The sequence below is a fragment of the Acanthopagrus latus genome, chromosome 5 (assembly GCF_904848185.1).
Source record: "Acanthopagrus latus isolate v.2019 chromosome 5, fAcaLat1.1, whole genome shotgun sequence".
Classification (NCBI taxonomy): Eukaryota; Metazoa; Chordata; class Actinopteri; order Spariformes; family Sparidae; genus Acanthopagrus; species Acanthopagrus latus.
Window position 1 is genome coordinate 11,145,975 of NC_051043.1, and position 17,227 is coordinate 11,163,201.

At 40.7% G+C, this 17,227-nt stretch overlaps 1 protein-coding gene across 1 annotated transcript; it reads right to left on the reverse strand.

The window, feature by feature from the left end:
- Positions 1 to 1,827: 1,827 nt before the first annotated feature.
- On the reverse strand, positions 1,828 to 16,815 carry LOC119019277 (leucyl/cystinyl aminopeptidase). Its single transcript, XM_037097731.1, has 22 exons — positions 16,349 to 16,815; positions 14,178 to 14,272; positions 13,198 to 13,400; positions 12,683 to 12,794; positions 12,261 to 12,515; positions 11,942 to 12,132; positions 11,614 to 11,752; positions 11,013 to 11,147; positions 10,777 to 10,897; positions 10,522 to 10,673; positions 10,319 to 10,432; positions 10,091 to 10,222; positions 9,801 to 9,935; positions 7,980 to 8,140; positions 7,810 to 7,898; positions 7,515 to 7,698; positions 7,226 to 7,382; positions 6,182 to 6,366; positions 5,807 to 5,968; positions 4,963 to 5,103; positions 4,488 to 4,569; positions 1,828 to 4,366 (listed from the first exon to the last, which is right to left on the reverse strand). Exons 1-22 carry the CDS (start codon positions 16,374 to 16,376, stop codon positions 4,235 to 4,237), a joined length of 3,105 nt encoding a protein of 1,034 aa, XP_036953626.1. The 5' UTR covers positions 16,377 to 16,815; the 3' UTR covers positions 1,828 to 4,234.
- Positions 16,816 to 17,227: the final 412 nt, after the last annotated feature.

Consider the following 17,227-nt stretch of genomic DNA (forward strand, 5'->3'; position numbering starts at 1 on the left):
GAAAGTTATCAAGCCCCAAATCCGCTCCAACCGCAGCATCTTCCTGCCAGAGAAAAAGCTGCTCCTCAAGTGTCTGAAACAAATTCTGTCACTTCTTGACATCACACTACATCACCATTTCACACATAATATATGCTCATATATTCACATTACAAGTGAAGCTAATTGGCAGCTGTAAACACAAAAGAGCTGACCAGAGACACAGTGAGTGGTGCTGGCTAGGGAATGACCATTCAGAACAGGCTGGGTATTCAGCCTTAGAGAGACGAGAGCCTGCAATTGTCTTTGGACCTTTTGCACTTCTGTTAATAGCCAAGAATGAAAGTTTGAGGGTGAAAACACTGGCCCTCTGATGTCTTCCAGCTGTGTGGCATCCTGCCAAAAAGTCTTCAAGGTACAAAACAGACTTTCTAAAACACACACCAAATGCACACACAACAGTTTGCCATAGTTAACTGGGTTAAAATGCACAGAATAGTTGTATAATTCCCTTCATAACTATAGTGCAAAGGTTTTTATTCTCTTCTGAAGATATGGTATGAAGTAGCTAATGGTTTCGACTATGTGTTCAAGCCTGTCAGGTTTACTACATCATAAATCATTTCCCCCAGAATCTGCAGTGTAGAAGTCACTCACTTCAAGTGATTTACATCTACGTATACGTTTACACATCTGAACAAACAGGCATAATCTCCAAGCACGACTGAGATTCAGTATGGAAGTTTCCAGAAGAGCTAGAAAGACCTCTGGTGGTACAACTGAGAAGCATCATGTAAAAGACATTTCAGTGTAAATCACATCGTGTTTAGAGTATCCTCCCAGGGGTGGTAATTCAGAGGTTTCACAGCTTCATACTGACAATAGTGTTGCAATCAACGTAAAATACTTCCATTTTCCTTTTCTCAGGTAACCATTTGCCCCGTGGCAGACAAAACTGTATAGTGATAACAAGGTTTACAGGGAACCACAGCAAACGCCAATGATTTTGTTATTCAGTGTCATTTATATGACTATCAGCATTTATTTCATTTCGATGTTTTAAAGCACAACACTAACATGTAGCTGCGTATTTAAGGAAAATTCTCCTAGTTGAGGTAGAGTTGCTAATTCTCTAAAGAATCACAAACTCTGCATGATGAATCAGATCACTTCATTACACGCAGCATGGAGAGAATACACACAGTGGTCTCTGCAGTCTTCCAAATGGTCTTGGCTTGTATACTGTTAGGTAACAACAGTGGCTACATACCTCATGACAGCTGACATGACCATCTGATGTTTTACAGGACAATAATTGTCAGAATCTAACTTTCTGTTAATACTTTAGGCAAAGACAATTGCCCCTCATATTCCTAACGTCTTCTAACCCTGTCAACTCCCCACACCTCAGGTGAGGAGGATCTCCCCTCCTCTTACATCGTGAGGCGCTCTAAAGTCATAAACCGTTTAACTCCCCCACTTTTTATTGTGGGTTTAATATTTTTTCATATTTCTACAAGTAAAAGATCTGTATACTTTTCCACTACTGGTTACGGATCAATGTTCTACTGATTGTTTCCTTCCTCACATGTCTCTCTTAATAGTTTTGTAACTCTAAATCGTGTTAACCTGTCCTGACTTCTCAAGTTTCCATCATCTGTGGGTCTGTATGTACTGAACAAATCTATCATTTTATAATCCGAGTTAAAGAATTCCATCCTAACATGTTTTGGACTGTCACTGCTTGAAAAGTGTAATTTCAGAATAATTCCTAAAGCTTTATGACAAAGAAAACCAAAATATATACTAATGCCCAAAGTATTCCAATTTAAAAGAAAATCCAACATCTTCAGAAAACATTTTTTATTCATATTTTGTTCACAGAGCGACAGTTTCATGAGCATCTGCAGCATTTCATCCCAGTGCAAAGACAAAGACAATCTGATTGGATTTACTGCACACATGGTACTCTACTACAATCCTCCCACCAGACAGGCTACATCAACGACTTTGGCTAAACACCCTCTACCTAAATGACGTCAGTAACACTCGTCTCTGAAAGCTTACTGTATCTGACTTCAGACATCTTCATATTTTCTGACCAAAGTTTGGTGGACAACCAAAGTCAGAGCCTCAATAAAACTGATTAATTAATGTGAATTCTGGAATCTGTAAAAAAGACTCTTTTAAACAATAAAATCATTTTAATTAGTTACAACATAAAAGTATAATATGTATATTTAAAGGCAAGTGCCATATTATCATGTCGGTGCAACTGTAATGGAATAGGCTGAATAAGTCAGTGGCAAGAGTGATTCAAACTGTGACGACCTCCTTAAAAGTAGAGTTTTACACAGATTTATCTTTTCTAAACTGTTTGGAATGCATGATTCTCTGTACTGTAACCCTTCATAACATGCACCCCAAATGTGGCATACACAGCCATGCCATTGCATGTGGAGTCTCTTGGTGTGTGCACTTTTTTGACCTCCACTCCCTTACGTCCATTTGACGAACCACTAGCACTCCTGCAGCAACAAACACGTGACCCTTTCATGACCTGTGCGCAGGGCCAACGATGTTCATTGGAACACATAACAAATCAAGAGGTAACAGTACTGGGAATTCAGCCCAGATCTCGTGTGTCATCTTTGTGACACTTTGGTAATATTTTGATGAACTTGTGTTCATAGGGTTTTTTTTTTGTTTGTTTGTTTTTTTTACATTACAGAGACAGAGATGCAAGTCTAATGACGATGTTAGGGAAAGAAAATGACCTAATCTGCAGTACATTTACTAAATTATCCTGAATATCATGACAGTGATGGAGTGAATAAGTAAGCAGTACCACATTAAGTAAAGCTCAAGATGAGTGCACAACTGTATTTAAATAAACATTATTAGACACTCAATAAATAGCCAGGCTACTCTTTAGCGGCGGGTTAACATTGGAGTAACTTTAAACCTTCTGTATTTTTGTTAGGCTGATGAGCAACAGCTTACTGAACAGACCAGTCTTGCCCAATATAGATGTTCTTCTATACACTTGTATCCTCAATATGCACATTAGCCCTTAAAACACAAACATTCTTCAGCAAATGACCTCCCTGGGGTCATCTAAATCAAGAAATACAGTAAAAGCATTTGACTCCTGATCAACTCTATGTACATCTCCTCTTTACACTCTATTTACAGAACACAAGGAAAATCTGAAAATCAAGAAAGCCAAGATGGTTAAAACAATACATCCAAAAATCGCTGCGGAAAAGTTTGTAGGTTTGAGCATATTTACATTATAATTACAAGTTTACAAGCACACAGAATTAATGTCTGTGCAGTGACTGCTCTGCGGGCAAAAAGCAATCAAAAATAAAACTCAGAACCAGAGTTAAAGCAGGTTTATGACTGTAGCGAAAGAAAGGGAACATTTGTCTCCAGTGTGCACTGCCTGCTCTCACCTAAGACACATTGGTTGTTGATTTAAACCTGCACTGCTGTGCAGTATGCCATCTAATGTGCGCAGTAGGAAGGTTTTTCAGTACATTCAATTGATGCCAACACAAGTTTGGTATTTTTAGCTATTAATCAATCAACCAACTCATCTTCTAGCCATACTATGACTCCACTAGTAAATGCTTTGGCTGGCATGAGTTCAGAATGGCAGGCAGCTATTGTTTCTACACAGCGATAAAAGGTTGGTTAGATAAGAATAATTCTATCTCTCAAGTACCGGTAATTTCAACTTCTCATCACTGAGGAATCCCTGACAGCTGCATTGAGACAAGGTCCAGGACTGATTTACAAAGACAGTGATGTTGACATTCATAATACCCGCTCTTTTAGAATTGGCCCTTACACAGCTCATACGGTTTAGTGCCTGAGAGCAGGCTGAGCGAAAGGAGTGTGGGTGAAGCATGATTGTCTGCTCAGGCATGAGGTTTCCATGATAAATGCAGAGGAGAGGTTTGGTCGACAGCATTAAGTGTGAGGAGTGTGTGTTTGCAACTGACAGCACTCGGTCAGACACACAATCAGAGCCACCCTGAGCTAGCAAATACAACTCACAGGACCAGTCTCAGAAAACCAAACACCGTGTCCACCCAGGTAGAGCACAACCTTTGTCTTTGATTATAGAACTCTAACCTGGATAAAGGGAGTGATGAGACACAGTCCTACAATAGTGCAAACACTGCTGTCGTCTTGACGACACACCTCGACTGCAGGTTAGTGGGGTGGAGACTGCATGGGGCACCTGTTAGAGCCATTTTTGGAGTGTGGGCAGGTTCTTATCCATCCAGCGCTGGTTCAGTCTGATGGTTTCTAGAGCTTCCTGCACACTTCTCATTTGAGAGCCGCGCTCCTTCAGACTGGAGAAGAAACCCTTCACCTTCACCCCAGAGAAACACAGATCAGATTTAATACAACACACATGTCTCCCAACAAACAAGTGCGCAGGGCCTCAAACATGCAACAGAGCAAATGTGTAAAATCAGAAAAAAGAAACATACTTGATTGAGGTGTGCCTGTGTGGAGAACTGGGAGGTGGCAGACTTGATGACTGTCTGGATGGCAAAGGAGCCCACAGGGAACCTACAGCCAAAAACACAAAAACACTGATGATGTTTCATCTTTTTATTTTGATCGTTTTATGTTGCTTCATTATTTTTATAATGTGAAAAAAATGTCATAATGTATTAGGGCTGCATTATAAAGGCCAAACAATCACATTGTGATCATTTTAAAACTATTACAATGATGATAATGTGAGATTTGTTGGGCTCTGTACCAAACAAACATGTTCTACAACAAGAGAACAAAACGGTATCTCTGCAGTACTATAGTACTTAATTGTAATTCTGTTTACCACACATTTTCCTTTAATGCAAAACAACAGCTTTCTGAAATGTTGTACTGCACCTGGTCATATCATTATTTACATACTAGTTTGATTAATTGTGCAGCCCTAACATTCATACCACTTACTTCTCTATAAGGCGGTCCCAGTTCTCTTGTATAAAATCCCAGGCAAACAAGTAGCCGGCAAAGCCGTTACACACAGTGTTGATGACCAAAGGCAACTCCTGTGTCTGGATGATGTTCCCCTTAAGACCTGCGTTTAGAATCCTTTTGACAGACCGTGATAGGTGTTAAATATCATCAAGCCCTCATGATCACATAGCTACATTACAAACATGCTTCAGGAAAAACACATTAAGATACAAATAAAATGAAAAGCCCAAATAACAACATGGAGTTAGAACAAGATAGAACAAGTCTCAAACATCAGCAATTTAGTAACTGACGCCTTCACTTGTAATCATATATGACAGTACAGTAACAATACACTAATATCATGTTGAGGTTGGCACCAAACATACATAAATCCAAATGTCAATTGTTGGAGTTTGTGTCTTTGTGATATTCATGACCTAATGGGCCAGTTCAGAGACATTAAAATTATCCGCTACTTGACTCAAACCAACAGGCTCAAGACCAAGTACTGGGTTTTGGTTTGGCATGTTTCATTGCATACAACTTCTGGCTAAAGTTGATTCCATGTTTGGTTTCTCTGAAGTGTAATTTATTGACAAATTGCTCTCAGGGTTGGTCAGTGAGATTCTGACTCTCAGTGGACATTTAAAACATTGCTTCTCTCTTTTGCACTGTTTTCAAGGGATGTTTGATAAAGGTCATTCATGGGTGCTTCTCTCTTTTGGCTTTTCAAATGAAATTTCAACTTGTATTGGATAGACTGTATGCTTGAGAACCTGTAAATGATGGCCGATCCTGACTAGAAGCAAACACACACTCACACACAACAACTTACCATACTATACGCCGTGCGTCCTGAGTGGATGCTAGGCCTCGGAGCATTTTCCGCTTCTCTGCATCATAGGTCACATGTCCGTACATGTCGAGCAAAGTCGACCAATCTTCACCTGATTGAGCAGCCACATTGAATACAACCTGCTGCAGGTCGCCTGGGATCCTACAGAAACCCACTTTTGGTTATAACTGCACAAAACTTTAATTGACTTCTTAAAACTCAAATGTCAGACACCAGCTAAGCACGTTTGCCCCACCCCTGTTAAAAATGATCTCTATTTCAATAAAAAAAATGTTGAGGCTGGTGTGCCCTGCTGTGACAATGTCCCAGAAAAGGACCTCAAAAATAAAAAAGTTTCTTGGGTGCTATACGTACCTTGCGGTCCCATTGGAATCGACATACTTTTTGAACAGGGCTTTGGCTTGCTGAGTGCAGTTTTCTTCAGTTAGACCACAGGCTGTCTCCAGCAGGGCTGAACGCAGCTCTTGTTTAGACACACTCTCCTCCTCTTCCCATGATTGTTTCTTCATCAGAGAACCAAATTGATGCAGAATATAATCCTGTCACATGACAGAAAAAAAATGCATTGGATGTATTAGTACACAGAAGCGCCACAGTCAGTTCAAAGGAGCACATAATCTTAGAAACTGACATGAATTCTTTGGATTCAAGAACATCCCAACTTTTTAAATAAAGTGAAACCAGATATGAAAATGTGTGTTTTAAAGTTTCAGAACAGTTACACCAATGTTAAATGTTGAGTGGTTCAAAAGATATCCATCTTCACGAATAAGATTTTGTGTTTTTAAGGCACTTAGTTAAGCAAACTGACATATTTTTCATAGTGTTGTTGAGTGTTCTTGAATGTAGCTGCTTGAGTTTTAAACTGACGGACTTCTGAGTTAAGTTCAAGGTTGTGTTTGGCTCCAAAATGGCATATATTGACATCTTTACATGACACTAATAACCCTAGCAGTTGCTTCTTCAACTACTTTACTACCTTTATACATATGACATCATCATATAAATTAATTCATATTTATCAATAAATTAAGCACTTCATAGCCTTGACTGTGGGTTTTTTTCTGTTTTTACAAACTTTTAAGGATTGTCAAGACAACATGGGATGTGTTTGACAGACATGTGGCTCAGTATATCTTTATTCACAAAACATATTCACAAATGTATTGTAAAGTTGCGTTGTGGGTAATATAGGCACCAGGTTTTGAAAAAGAAAAAGAATGTGTCGAATAACTGACTCAAACTTTGAAACAGCCGATGTACCCACAATGCAACTTGGCTACTGAGTGACATCACAGGAGGCAATGTATCAGACTACATGCAGCTTCCTCTAGCTGTTGTAAAGTCACACATACAGCTATTTAGACTAATTTAACCTAAGTGTGCACATGTCTGTACCTTCATGCGGGCAACAAGAGCGTGCTCCTGTCGCTTGTCGAGCAGCCTGTACAAATTGTTGAGCTGTAACAAGGCCTCTAACACAGGAGTAGTCTCAGTTTCATTGGTCATGTAGTTTAACAGGTTGAAGACATGACGGAAGGACACCCGTCCCAGTCTGTTGATAACACAGGAGAGAATAAGAGGTTTTTACAAGTCAAATACATGGGATGGTAAATACTTCAATTCTTCAGTTTCTCCTGTCACTGAATGTAATCCACTGAGCAACTATTCATGTTGTTCACTATACCTGGAGAGAGCAAAGATGTTGTGTATGAGCGAGGCACGGTCCTCATGTGTAAGAACACTGACATTGCTGGACAAAGCATCTCTAAGAGCAGCCCAGCCCTTGTCTCCGTAATGAACGATGTAGAAGCCTGTGTTTCTATAGTTCAATTTCAGCCACTTTACACTCTCTGGCAGCTTGAATGTGTCTGAAAACACACAAACACATGCACACACACACACACACAAAAAATGTACAGTCTGACACAGTGCAAGAGACTCTGAGACTTGATGTTGCAGTTAAATACTTTTTGATTTACCTGACTTAGTCTTCAGAGTGAACACTTGTCTGCACTCAGGGGCCGAACTACAGCTGTCGTTTACGTATGTCACTGGAATATTCCACAAGCTAAAGAAAACACAGAATACACTTAAGGTTGTGGCGTGTGTCAGCGACCTGTGTGTTAGTCCGCGTGGTCATGTAAGCTACCTTGAAGTATGCGTGGCATTGTCAGACGTGAGTAGAAAGTGCTCCTGTGTCAGCGTCACCTCATCTCCCTTGCGGCTTACAGTTACCAATGGGAAGCCTTTCTGCGACGTCCAGGAGCTCATCATCTCTGACACATTTGGATGCTGCGTCGACACGTCGACCTGAGACAGAGACAGAGATCCAGAGTCTGTGCAGTCCAGTGCCACATTCATTGTTTCTTCTGAAATGCAACCTGGGTTGCATCTTTCTGTCCTAATCTGACAGAGTCTGAGAGAGTAGTAACCAAGCCTGACACAAACTAGCCAGGCATTCAGTTTCTAAATCCAGATGCTATTAATGTAAGCTAAAGCACTGACTTCGTGTTACCCTGTCGCACAGTTGTTACTATGGTTACAGCTTGCTTTTTTTTTACCCTGATTACTGCCATGTAGAGTGAAGAATCTACAGGTCCAGCAGGGGGGAAAATAATTACGGTAATTGTAAAACTTCTGTTAAACTAAGGGAATGATTTTAACCCCTTAACCAGTAGTTATGCAGTCTACTGTCTATATTTACCATATCTAGTGCTCTCAATTCCCTTCAAAGGGGAATAAGCAAAAAGATGAACACTCTTACAGGGACCAATCAATTCTAACATTAAAGACAATGCCACAAGTAATGTACTGCCTTATATGTTAATTATGTTCTTCCTGAGACTCACTCACTATATCAACAATAAAAACTAGCTAATGCAGCTGAAGTCAGGGAGACTATAATTAGGACAGCTGAAAGACAGATTATTTGTAATAAACTACTGATGTATAAAACCCATAGCATCAAACTAAAATTACCAGTCATGCTGCAGTTTATGTCCAAGTCTGTCCAGATACATATAACATTAACATAACATTATGTGTTGAGGACTTTGTGGGAGAAAAATAAAAAGGTATTCAGTTTAGTTCTTGGTAATTTGGAAGTTCTGATGGTATTGACTTGTAAGATTAAAATGAATAATTAAAAAGGAGAAACTTGCTGCCTTCACTTAGGCCCTGTCCACAACAGACCAGGTTATTTTACAACCGAGGTTTTGTTAAATACAATTCCGCGTCCACACGAGTGCTGTAATAAAAATAACCGAGAATAACTCTGTACACACGCAACCGTAAAATCTGCCACCAAGTGATGCAATATACATGTAATACATAAGCCACAGCAATAGGGGGGGATTTAAGGTAAAACACGATCGCTGTTTTAACAATCAAAATAGTTTAAAAATAGAAAGGGGAAGCGCGGCAAATACCAAAACACAAACAACAATGGCGACTCGCAAGGGTGCATTGTTTGTTTGCTAGCAAGAGGAGCAGTCTCCTTCGTTGCTCATCCAGGCGCCACCGTTGTTGCATTAGGTTGAGCAGCTGGACATGACAGCCGAACACAGCTGACAGCAAGCCAATAAACAACAACTCTGTCACATCCATTTTAGCCAAGTTATCACGCAAAGCTAGTTAACAACCTCTAACCACCTTCTAACTGTCGTTACTCTCTGCGTTTACATTGCTGCGCGGGCAATATTTACAGAGGCACACGCTCAGCTCTGACGTAAGCAGTAGAAATATTCGCGGTTGCCCTATCCACACGCAACCGCTGAAACCAGAATCGGCCGAAAAACTCAACCTTGACTCTGGTTTCAAACGGCCACGGTTTCAGTGTTCCAAAAGCACGGTTGCATGTGGACAGAACGGTAAAACAGGAACATAACTTCATGGCTGCAAAATTAACCGGGAGTGTTGACAGCAACAGCTTTCGCCAAAATGGAGGCACAAAACAAAAAGGCAAACCCACCTGTGTAAGGCTGTTCCAGAGGTCGTTAGTGTCTGTGTTTAATCCACTGAACTGATTCAGGTATTGGATGATACCCTTTCTGAACTGTCCATCTCCTGGGAGTGAGGCCTTCAGCATCAGAAGAATGGACGCACCCTGGAAGACAGAGGCACAAAGCATCTCAGTTAAGACCCACAGCAGAGCACTAACTACAGTTATAACTGGTTGTTGAGATGAACAGCTGGTTATGGAAGGCAATTCATGCGGATTTAATATATTTATCTGCTCATACACGAAATATAAAAGTGTACCTTTTCATATGAGACAGAGTCAAACATCTCCTCCACTTGTTCAGGTGTATTAACCTCTGTTGAAACAGCGTGGGAGGAGTTTAACGCGTCTTTTTCCATGGCTCTGAAGCGCACTGCCAGGAACAAATTTCCCTGCAAACAAACACATGACTTACTGCTTGGGCACACACTAAAGCACACATACTTATCTGCTTCAAAATATGAGGGGAGTAATTTGTTTGAACTCACAATGTCCAGCTGAGGCAACACTGTTTGAAGTGATGTGTACTGCATGTAAGTGGCAAAACCTTCATTGAGCCACAGATCGTTCCACCAGCTCATCGTTACCAGGTTTCCAAACCACTAGAACACCATAGAGGCAGGTTAAGACCCAAGTGTGGCAAACTGATTGTCTCTGCTACTTTCACAAACACAAAGGTGACCACAATTACCTGATGTGCAAGCTCATGGGCTATGACAGAGGCAACTACTTGTTTTTCCAAAGAGGAGGACTGTTTTCCCACCAGCAGGCTGGTCTCTCTGAAAGTGATGAGTCCCCAGTTCTCCATGGCTCCAGCCAGGAAGTCTGGAATGGCTACCAAGTCTGACAAAAGAGAGAGGGAGCTTATCAGGGTGTTTAAAGAGAGGAGAAAAACAGAACAAACAGATGAGGATTAAATGATCCTCAAGTGTCTGTGTGTACTCACCAAGTTTTTTGAGCGGGTAGTCAATTTCAAAGAAATGATTGTAGAACTCCAGCAGTTTGGAGGCTGTGTCCAGAGCATATTCAGTGTGCTCCTTCTTCTCTGGCACTGAGTACACAGACACCTTGAACAAGCAGATATATAACACATCAAGACGTTCTATCAGCAACAACACAATAGTTGAGTTAAAAAGCACTTGCAAAGAAAGCAAAAGGGAGTCATATATGTGTGAGCCCTACCAGTGTTTCTGAGACATTTTTGCTGATAGGGGTGAAGTCAGCAACAATGAAGGCCACCAGGTAGGTGCTCATGTTGACACTTGTCCTTTCAAACTCATCTCTCATGAGGCCATTGGGAAGAACTGTGGTAATAGCCTGAAACACAACGCATAATGACGAGATTACCACCAACTGTTATCAATAGCAAACTCAAAACTAAACTAAACTAAATTTCATTTGGCATCTTCTCAAAAAGCTGTGAAGTATAGTGGTGCAAGCAAATATAATGACATGGTCTGTTAGCCCATGCTATCAGCTTACAAGTCACAGTGGGAACAGTAATGCCTCACAAATTCCTCATAATATACAGAGTGAGTGAGATAACATATCGTGGACTGTGAATTGTGTCTATCCAGGTGACCCTCATGACATTACTGGTGACAGTGTCTTGGAGAGCAGAGAATAAGAAAGACAAAGACAAAACTTATTTAACGACTGACATCAGATGGTCCTAAAAATACTTAACATCTGTGCTAACCTAAACTAGTTTATATTATTATATAATGTCTATTGACATTGTTGATATGTTCAGAAACAATAAGCTGGACTGATATTAGAGTACCTTATGCATGTTAGAAAGAGTCATATAGTTTCGTTTTCTGGTGATTTTAACCAGGAAGGTGGCTTTGAAAGCTGGTTCATCGAAGCAAGGAAAGGCCTTCCTGGCTGACAGTGGCTCAAACTGGGTTGCAGCTAGGACCCTTTGAAAAAGAAGGAGATCAACATGATCATGCCAAAATACAAAATTAGATACATTCTATTAAATCAGTAAAAGACAGCTCTGCTCTTTAGTGTCTGGTCATTACTTGCAAACTCAACTCAACTCATTAGCTGTGAAGTCACACGATCACATACATTTTATAAAGTCTCTACTATGTAGTCAGACATACCTTTTCTTTCCGTCTTTATCCGTGTATGAGCTGTTGTAGAAGCCATCATAGGTGTGTGAAAGTTTGGCGGAGTATTCCAGGGTCAAAACACAGTGCTGGCCTGCTTTCAGGTCCTCAGTGAACTTCACAGCTATCTGCTGCGCAGGTTTGTACTCCAGTACAGTCACATCACTGGCGTCACCATCACCCAGCTGGAGGACAGACGCAAATAAAAGACAGGCTTTGCACATCACAGAATAAAACAAAGTTGTCTAAAATAAAATAAAACAAGACACTGATTACACACCGTCGTCAGTATAGAACCTCCTGTAAATCCTACCTTGAAGGTAGCTTTGGTAATGTTGAGATTAGCACTGTGCAGGACAATGCGCTTGGTGTTATGAAGCACTAACATGTCAATAACAGTGCGGCCGCTGAAACTCATGTTGTCGAGGTCAGGGTTCAGGGTGAGGTCATAGCTGAGAGGATGCACGCTCTGAGGCAGCCGGAGCTGTGCCCATGGAAACAGTGATCCATTTGTGGACTCAGGGTACACTGGCTCAATGGGAGTGGTCTTGTTCGGCTTACATCCCATCTGCAGAAGGGTGGAAGGTTGGGGACAGCCAAAGAAATGGGTAAGACAGAAAAATAGTCAGATATATATACACATAGAATGAGTACAAACATAATATGTAGAAAAAGTTATGTTTAGCTATCTACACAAAAACTCCCTAAAGAGAGAAAGTGAATATTTTTTCTTACCTTGGTAAAAGTACAACCAGGTAAGAAGTACAGTACCATAGTCATAGATGCCACTATCACCAAGAATAACACACATACAACCATGGTACGGGCTGAGGGCCGTGAACATGACCTGCCACCAGAAAGAGTTCAACGTTACTTTACAATTCACAAGTGGTACTTCACCTAAACAACCACAAGTTGCTTTAAAATTCTATGTAAATCTTTGTCTACGATGAAGTCATGGAAGAAAGAGATGACCCACCGTGCTGTACTCGCTTAGTTATAGCTTCCAACTATAGACCTCAACAATCTCAAAATGTCAAGTTCCTCTGTATTTGAAGTTATGGCAGCTTAGTTTGTCTGACAATACATTCACCTGAATCAACATGTGTAAATAATCAGACTCCACAAACACTAATCATTGCATATGATAATACATGATTACTTATGACGCACACTTTACAAATAAAGTAAAATAAAATAAGCAAACATACTCCACAGTGTACCAGATTATGACCTTTTTAATGCATTACCTGGGTGGGGGTTGTCTGGTGTAAGGGGATGAGCTGGGTCTGTGAGAGGAACTACGGTTCATGAACGACATGCCCAGCAGACGGGCTGAAGACTCACAGTCCTCCTCATCCTCGTCCATGTCATTCTCTCCCAAGCCTCGCACAAGCAACCGTGAGCTACGAGGCTCATATGCCACCTCATCTGGGTCAAGAGCAGGAAATGTCTAGAGAGAGCATGTACAGTTCACTCTGTTATTTTCCAGCTTATCTATGCCGTGTTTCCCAGATGAAATGAATAACTAGATTGCCCTGTCAGGTAAATTAATTTGCAGAGGGTAAGATGTCGTATGCAGCAGCAGTGAGGGCAAAGACAGGAATAATGGAAAATAATCAGGACAGTAATGGGTCTGTCAACAAAGTCTAGGACACAGATGAAAGGTAAATCATAATGATAGAGTATCACTGGTGTTTTTGTTTTTAAATTAATACTGTGGTGGATGTGGAAACAACATAAGAGATAAGCTAGTGGAGACTGAGGGAAGAACTTAGGGTTTATGAGGCTTTTGATACAGAATGTCTGTAGTAACAGAAGCTGAATTGGGAAAATGGGTCACTTTAGCTCTGGAGAGAAGGATACTGATACTACTGATGCAAAGAAGATAAAGCATCTTCAGCATGATAAAGTGAAGTTCCCTTTTGCTAGAAATAATTCTCAGTGTTAACTACAGCTATATTCAGATCCGAAATCATGTACAGACTGCTGAAATAAAGCAGTCTGTACATAAACGACCAGATATGCATTATTGGCTACCAACAAATGTTGTCCTAAAACTAACTGATGCTTATTTATACTGCTCTGATCTGTTCACATGATCTGATGTCAAGATCAAAGCACTCGTGAGCAATGTGCAGAAATGTGCAGATATGCAAATTATTATCTATCCTGGCTGGTCCTTAAAATGCATAAATGGCATGTATGGCTTAAGATGACATGAGCATACCGGAAATGTAGCGGAGTCTTTTGCCAAATCCACAACATCAGGCTCTTCTTCAAACATGCTGTTCTCAATCATGTTCCTTGGCAGGTTGGCTCGCTCTTCAACACACAGAGGAAGTGAAATCAGACGGATAATTCTCAAAAAGGGAAACGAGAGTAGGTGAGCAAACAGAATGCAAATTGTTATATACATTGGCACAAACACACAGTACTGTATGTTAACATTATGTGCTGGGTTTTTAGAGTTCAGAGTCTTTCACTGAAGTGTAGTGGCAACGAACCATCTTTTAACACAAAGACTTGTTATTGTCACTGCACTTGCAAGCTCTTCAGTTTCCTGTTAGTAAACCTCCTACAGCATTTCCTGGTGCTTTGACCTACATGGGATGGGTCCGTCAGGCTGGTATGGCAGCTTAGTTCAAGTGCTGGCCTTACAAAATCAGTCAAGACAAAATCTGTTGTATTTCCCTTATAGTTTATTCATTTAACTGCAGGGCTGAAAAACAAACACTAAGTTCCCTCAGAACCAGAAAATGCAAATATAAAGAATATCCACCATCTGGCGCTGTCACATGCTCCTGAAGTTACAAAAGCCTGAATATCCATGAACTACCCTCTGTCTTCAGTGTCATGACATGAGTTGTGCCAAATTCCACGTGATTTTATAGAAGCTGGGTACACCATTCAGCACTTCTTGACACAACCAGAGCCGTGTTCAACTTCCTAATTTAATAATAACAAAAGTAGTATAATGCTATGCAATGCAGGTCTCACATTTTGCCGCATGTTCCATTCATGCCTTTAACGGACAATGCATTTTCAGATCAGTTTGAGTGACAGTAAATGCCTAATGATACAGAGTTGATACAGAAACAGAGGATAAGGGTCCAGAAATGCACAAGGAATGAAGCCCCTTGTCTGTCCTGTACAGTGTTTCTGATATGACTGTATGGGGCTGTCACTGTGTCCGTCTGGACCACATTGCTGTGGTATTAATGTCTATTAATAGGTAAGAGCTAAGTAGTAAGTAATGTGTAATGTGCAGACAAGTATGTGATAAAAATAAGACTAAAACAGACACCCAACTTGATAATGATTGAACAGTCTACTCAGTCTATTTCTAAATGAAGGAAATTGTGTTATATTATGGTAAAAGTTATTTCATAAAAGCAAGGTGACAGATAAGAGAGGCTGGATGGATGTGAAGGTTATCATCTAGAACTGGAAAACATGCCAGGAAAACACACGTAATCAATAACCCCTGTACTTTTGTCAAGCCTGTGTGTGAATCCAGCACTAAGACAACATAGACATAGAAGCAGAGTCACTGAGCTGTCATTGGTTGGTTGGCCATTAAGAAAATGGGAAGGAAGCATCTGCTAATGTTTGTTTTACATTATCTGATCAGTGTGAGATTTTGAAATGTGACTTCTACTTGAAAACCACAACGACAAAGCACAAAAACAGGAGATCTAACTGCTGATGTGATTTGGTGAGTGATTCTAGCAGGTTAATGTTACATAGAGGAAAACATTCAGGTTTCCAGAGAGCTGACATACTGTGTGCACTGGGCTTTTTGTCTGTTTTAATAAAGCCCTGGGACTGTGGCAGAAGTAGTGAAGAAGCTGGCAGCCTTAGCCAAACTGATCATGACTTATCAGCTCCCACACCAAGACAAAACAGCTATTATCAAACCACCAGGCTTTGGTCAAACACTGCTGAGTTTTAATTTGAGTCCTATCAGTGACATACTACGATTCTGTCTAGAGTTTCAAGAAAGCATGTGTTTATTATGGTAGCTGGCTTTAATTAGTTCAAATAACAAGAACGTCACATGATTAAATAAACTGCAAGATCCACGATAGCCCCTTCCGCATTGTGCTTAAGGTGAAGAGACAGTTGCGTGCAGTAAGTGTTATCATCCCACTGCAGAACCGAGCAGTGGGACTGCGATTAAGTTAGCTTCTAGGAAAAACCCTTAACTGTCAAATAAAGAAACACGTTACTCAAATAGCCTTAATGTAGCTTTTTCTTTAGCTTGTCAAAAGTCAATACCACCCGCCTCAACATGTGTCCTCGGGTGAATGTCACTCCAGACGAGCTTGTTGCTAATGTCCCGTTAGTTATTAGCTGGCCTGCTGCCGTTAGCTTGCTGTTACCATCTCCCCTCCTTACCTGTACTGTTACTGTCAAACGGGTCCATGGTGGGATATCTCAGCCAGCTCCTCGCGTCCGAAATAGGGAAATCTGTAGATGTATACAGAAACTCGACAGACGTGCTGTTTCTCTCGCTGGCCACAACCCACTCTCTGAGACGCTCACAGTAAATAGCAGCCTGTCTTCGCTGTACGTTAGCTACGTAGTTGCTAGCTTGGAACTAGCCAACTTCTGACAATTGCAACTGACTGAAAGACATTCAGTTTGCTAACGTTAGCTCGTCTACAAAACTTTTTCGCCCATTGCTGTTTTGTAGGATAATACGCGAATACGACAGGATTGTTTAAAATGTCGAACCTTACGCTAAGTATATGTAAACAAATCTGACTTGCTCTTAGATGCAAACTAACAAACGCACAATTGACACTTTCCTTCCTGCCCGACCAGTTGTTGACAGCATCCCATCTACTTATAATCCTGCCACCCTATTGGATGTTGCTGCGGGGGGCGGGGCCAAACACCACGGATTCTTTTTTTTTTAACCATATTTTACATGCTTAACCTTAACCCTAGCCAAAACCTCAGCCTATTAAAGTCCTTACTAATCCATAAAGGCAAGTCTGAACCCTCAAGTAAATATTCATCATGTAGAATATCATACACCCGCACACCTTTTTTTTTCACTACACTTGTGACAACAATGATGAATAGTTTACATTAATTGGATCATAGTCATTTTAAAGGTCTTACCTAAGCTCCATGTCTTAAACCTTAAATAGTTAATATGATGAAGCACACATGGACACATAGTGCAGACACAATGGCTGTACTGATATGGGTTTCACTGCACAATTATCATGGCCAGACAAATCCACAATGACAATGTTATCTTCATAT

What these genes read in the sequence shown, in the direction of transcription:
- LOC119019277 (XM_037097731.1), bottom strand. Translation starts at nt 16,376, where the DNA reads ATGGACCCGTTTGACAGTAACAGTACAG. An exon ending in ACCAGACAACCCCCACCCAG is followed by an intron (nt 12,795 to 13,197) that starts GTAATGCATTAA and finishes TTCTGGTGGCAG; the next exon opens with GTCATGTTCACGGCCCTCAG. An exon ending in AATGCCACGCATACTTCAAG is followed by an intron (nt 7,899 to 7,979) that starts GTAGCTTACATG and finishes TGTTTTCTTTAG; the next exon opens with CTTGTGGAATATTCCAGTGA.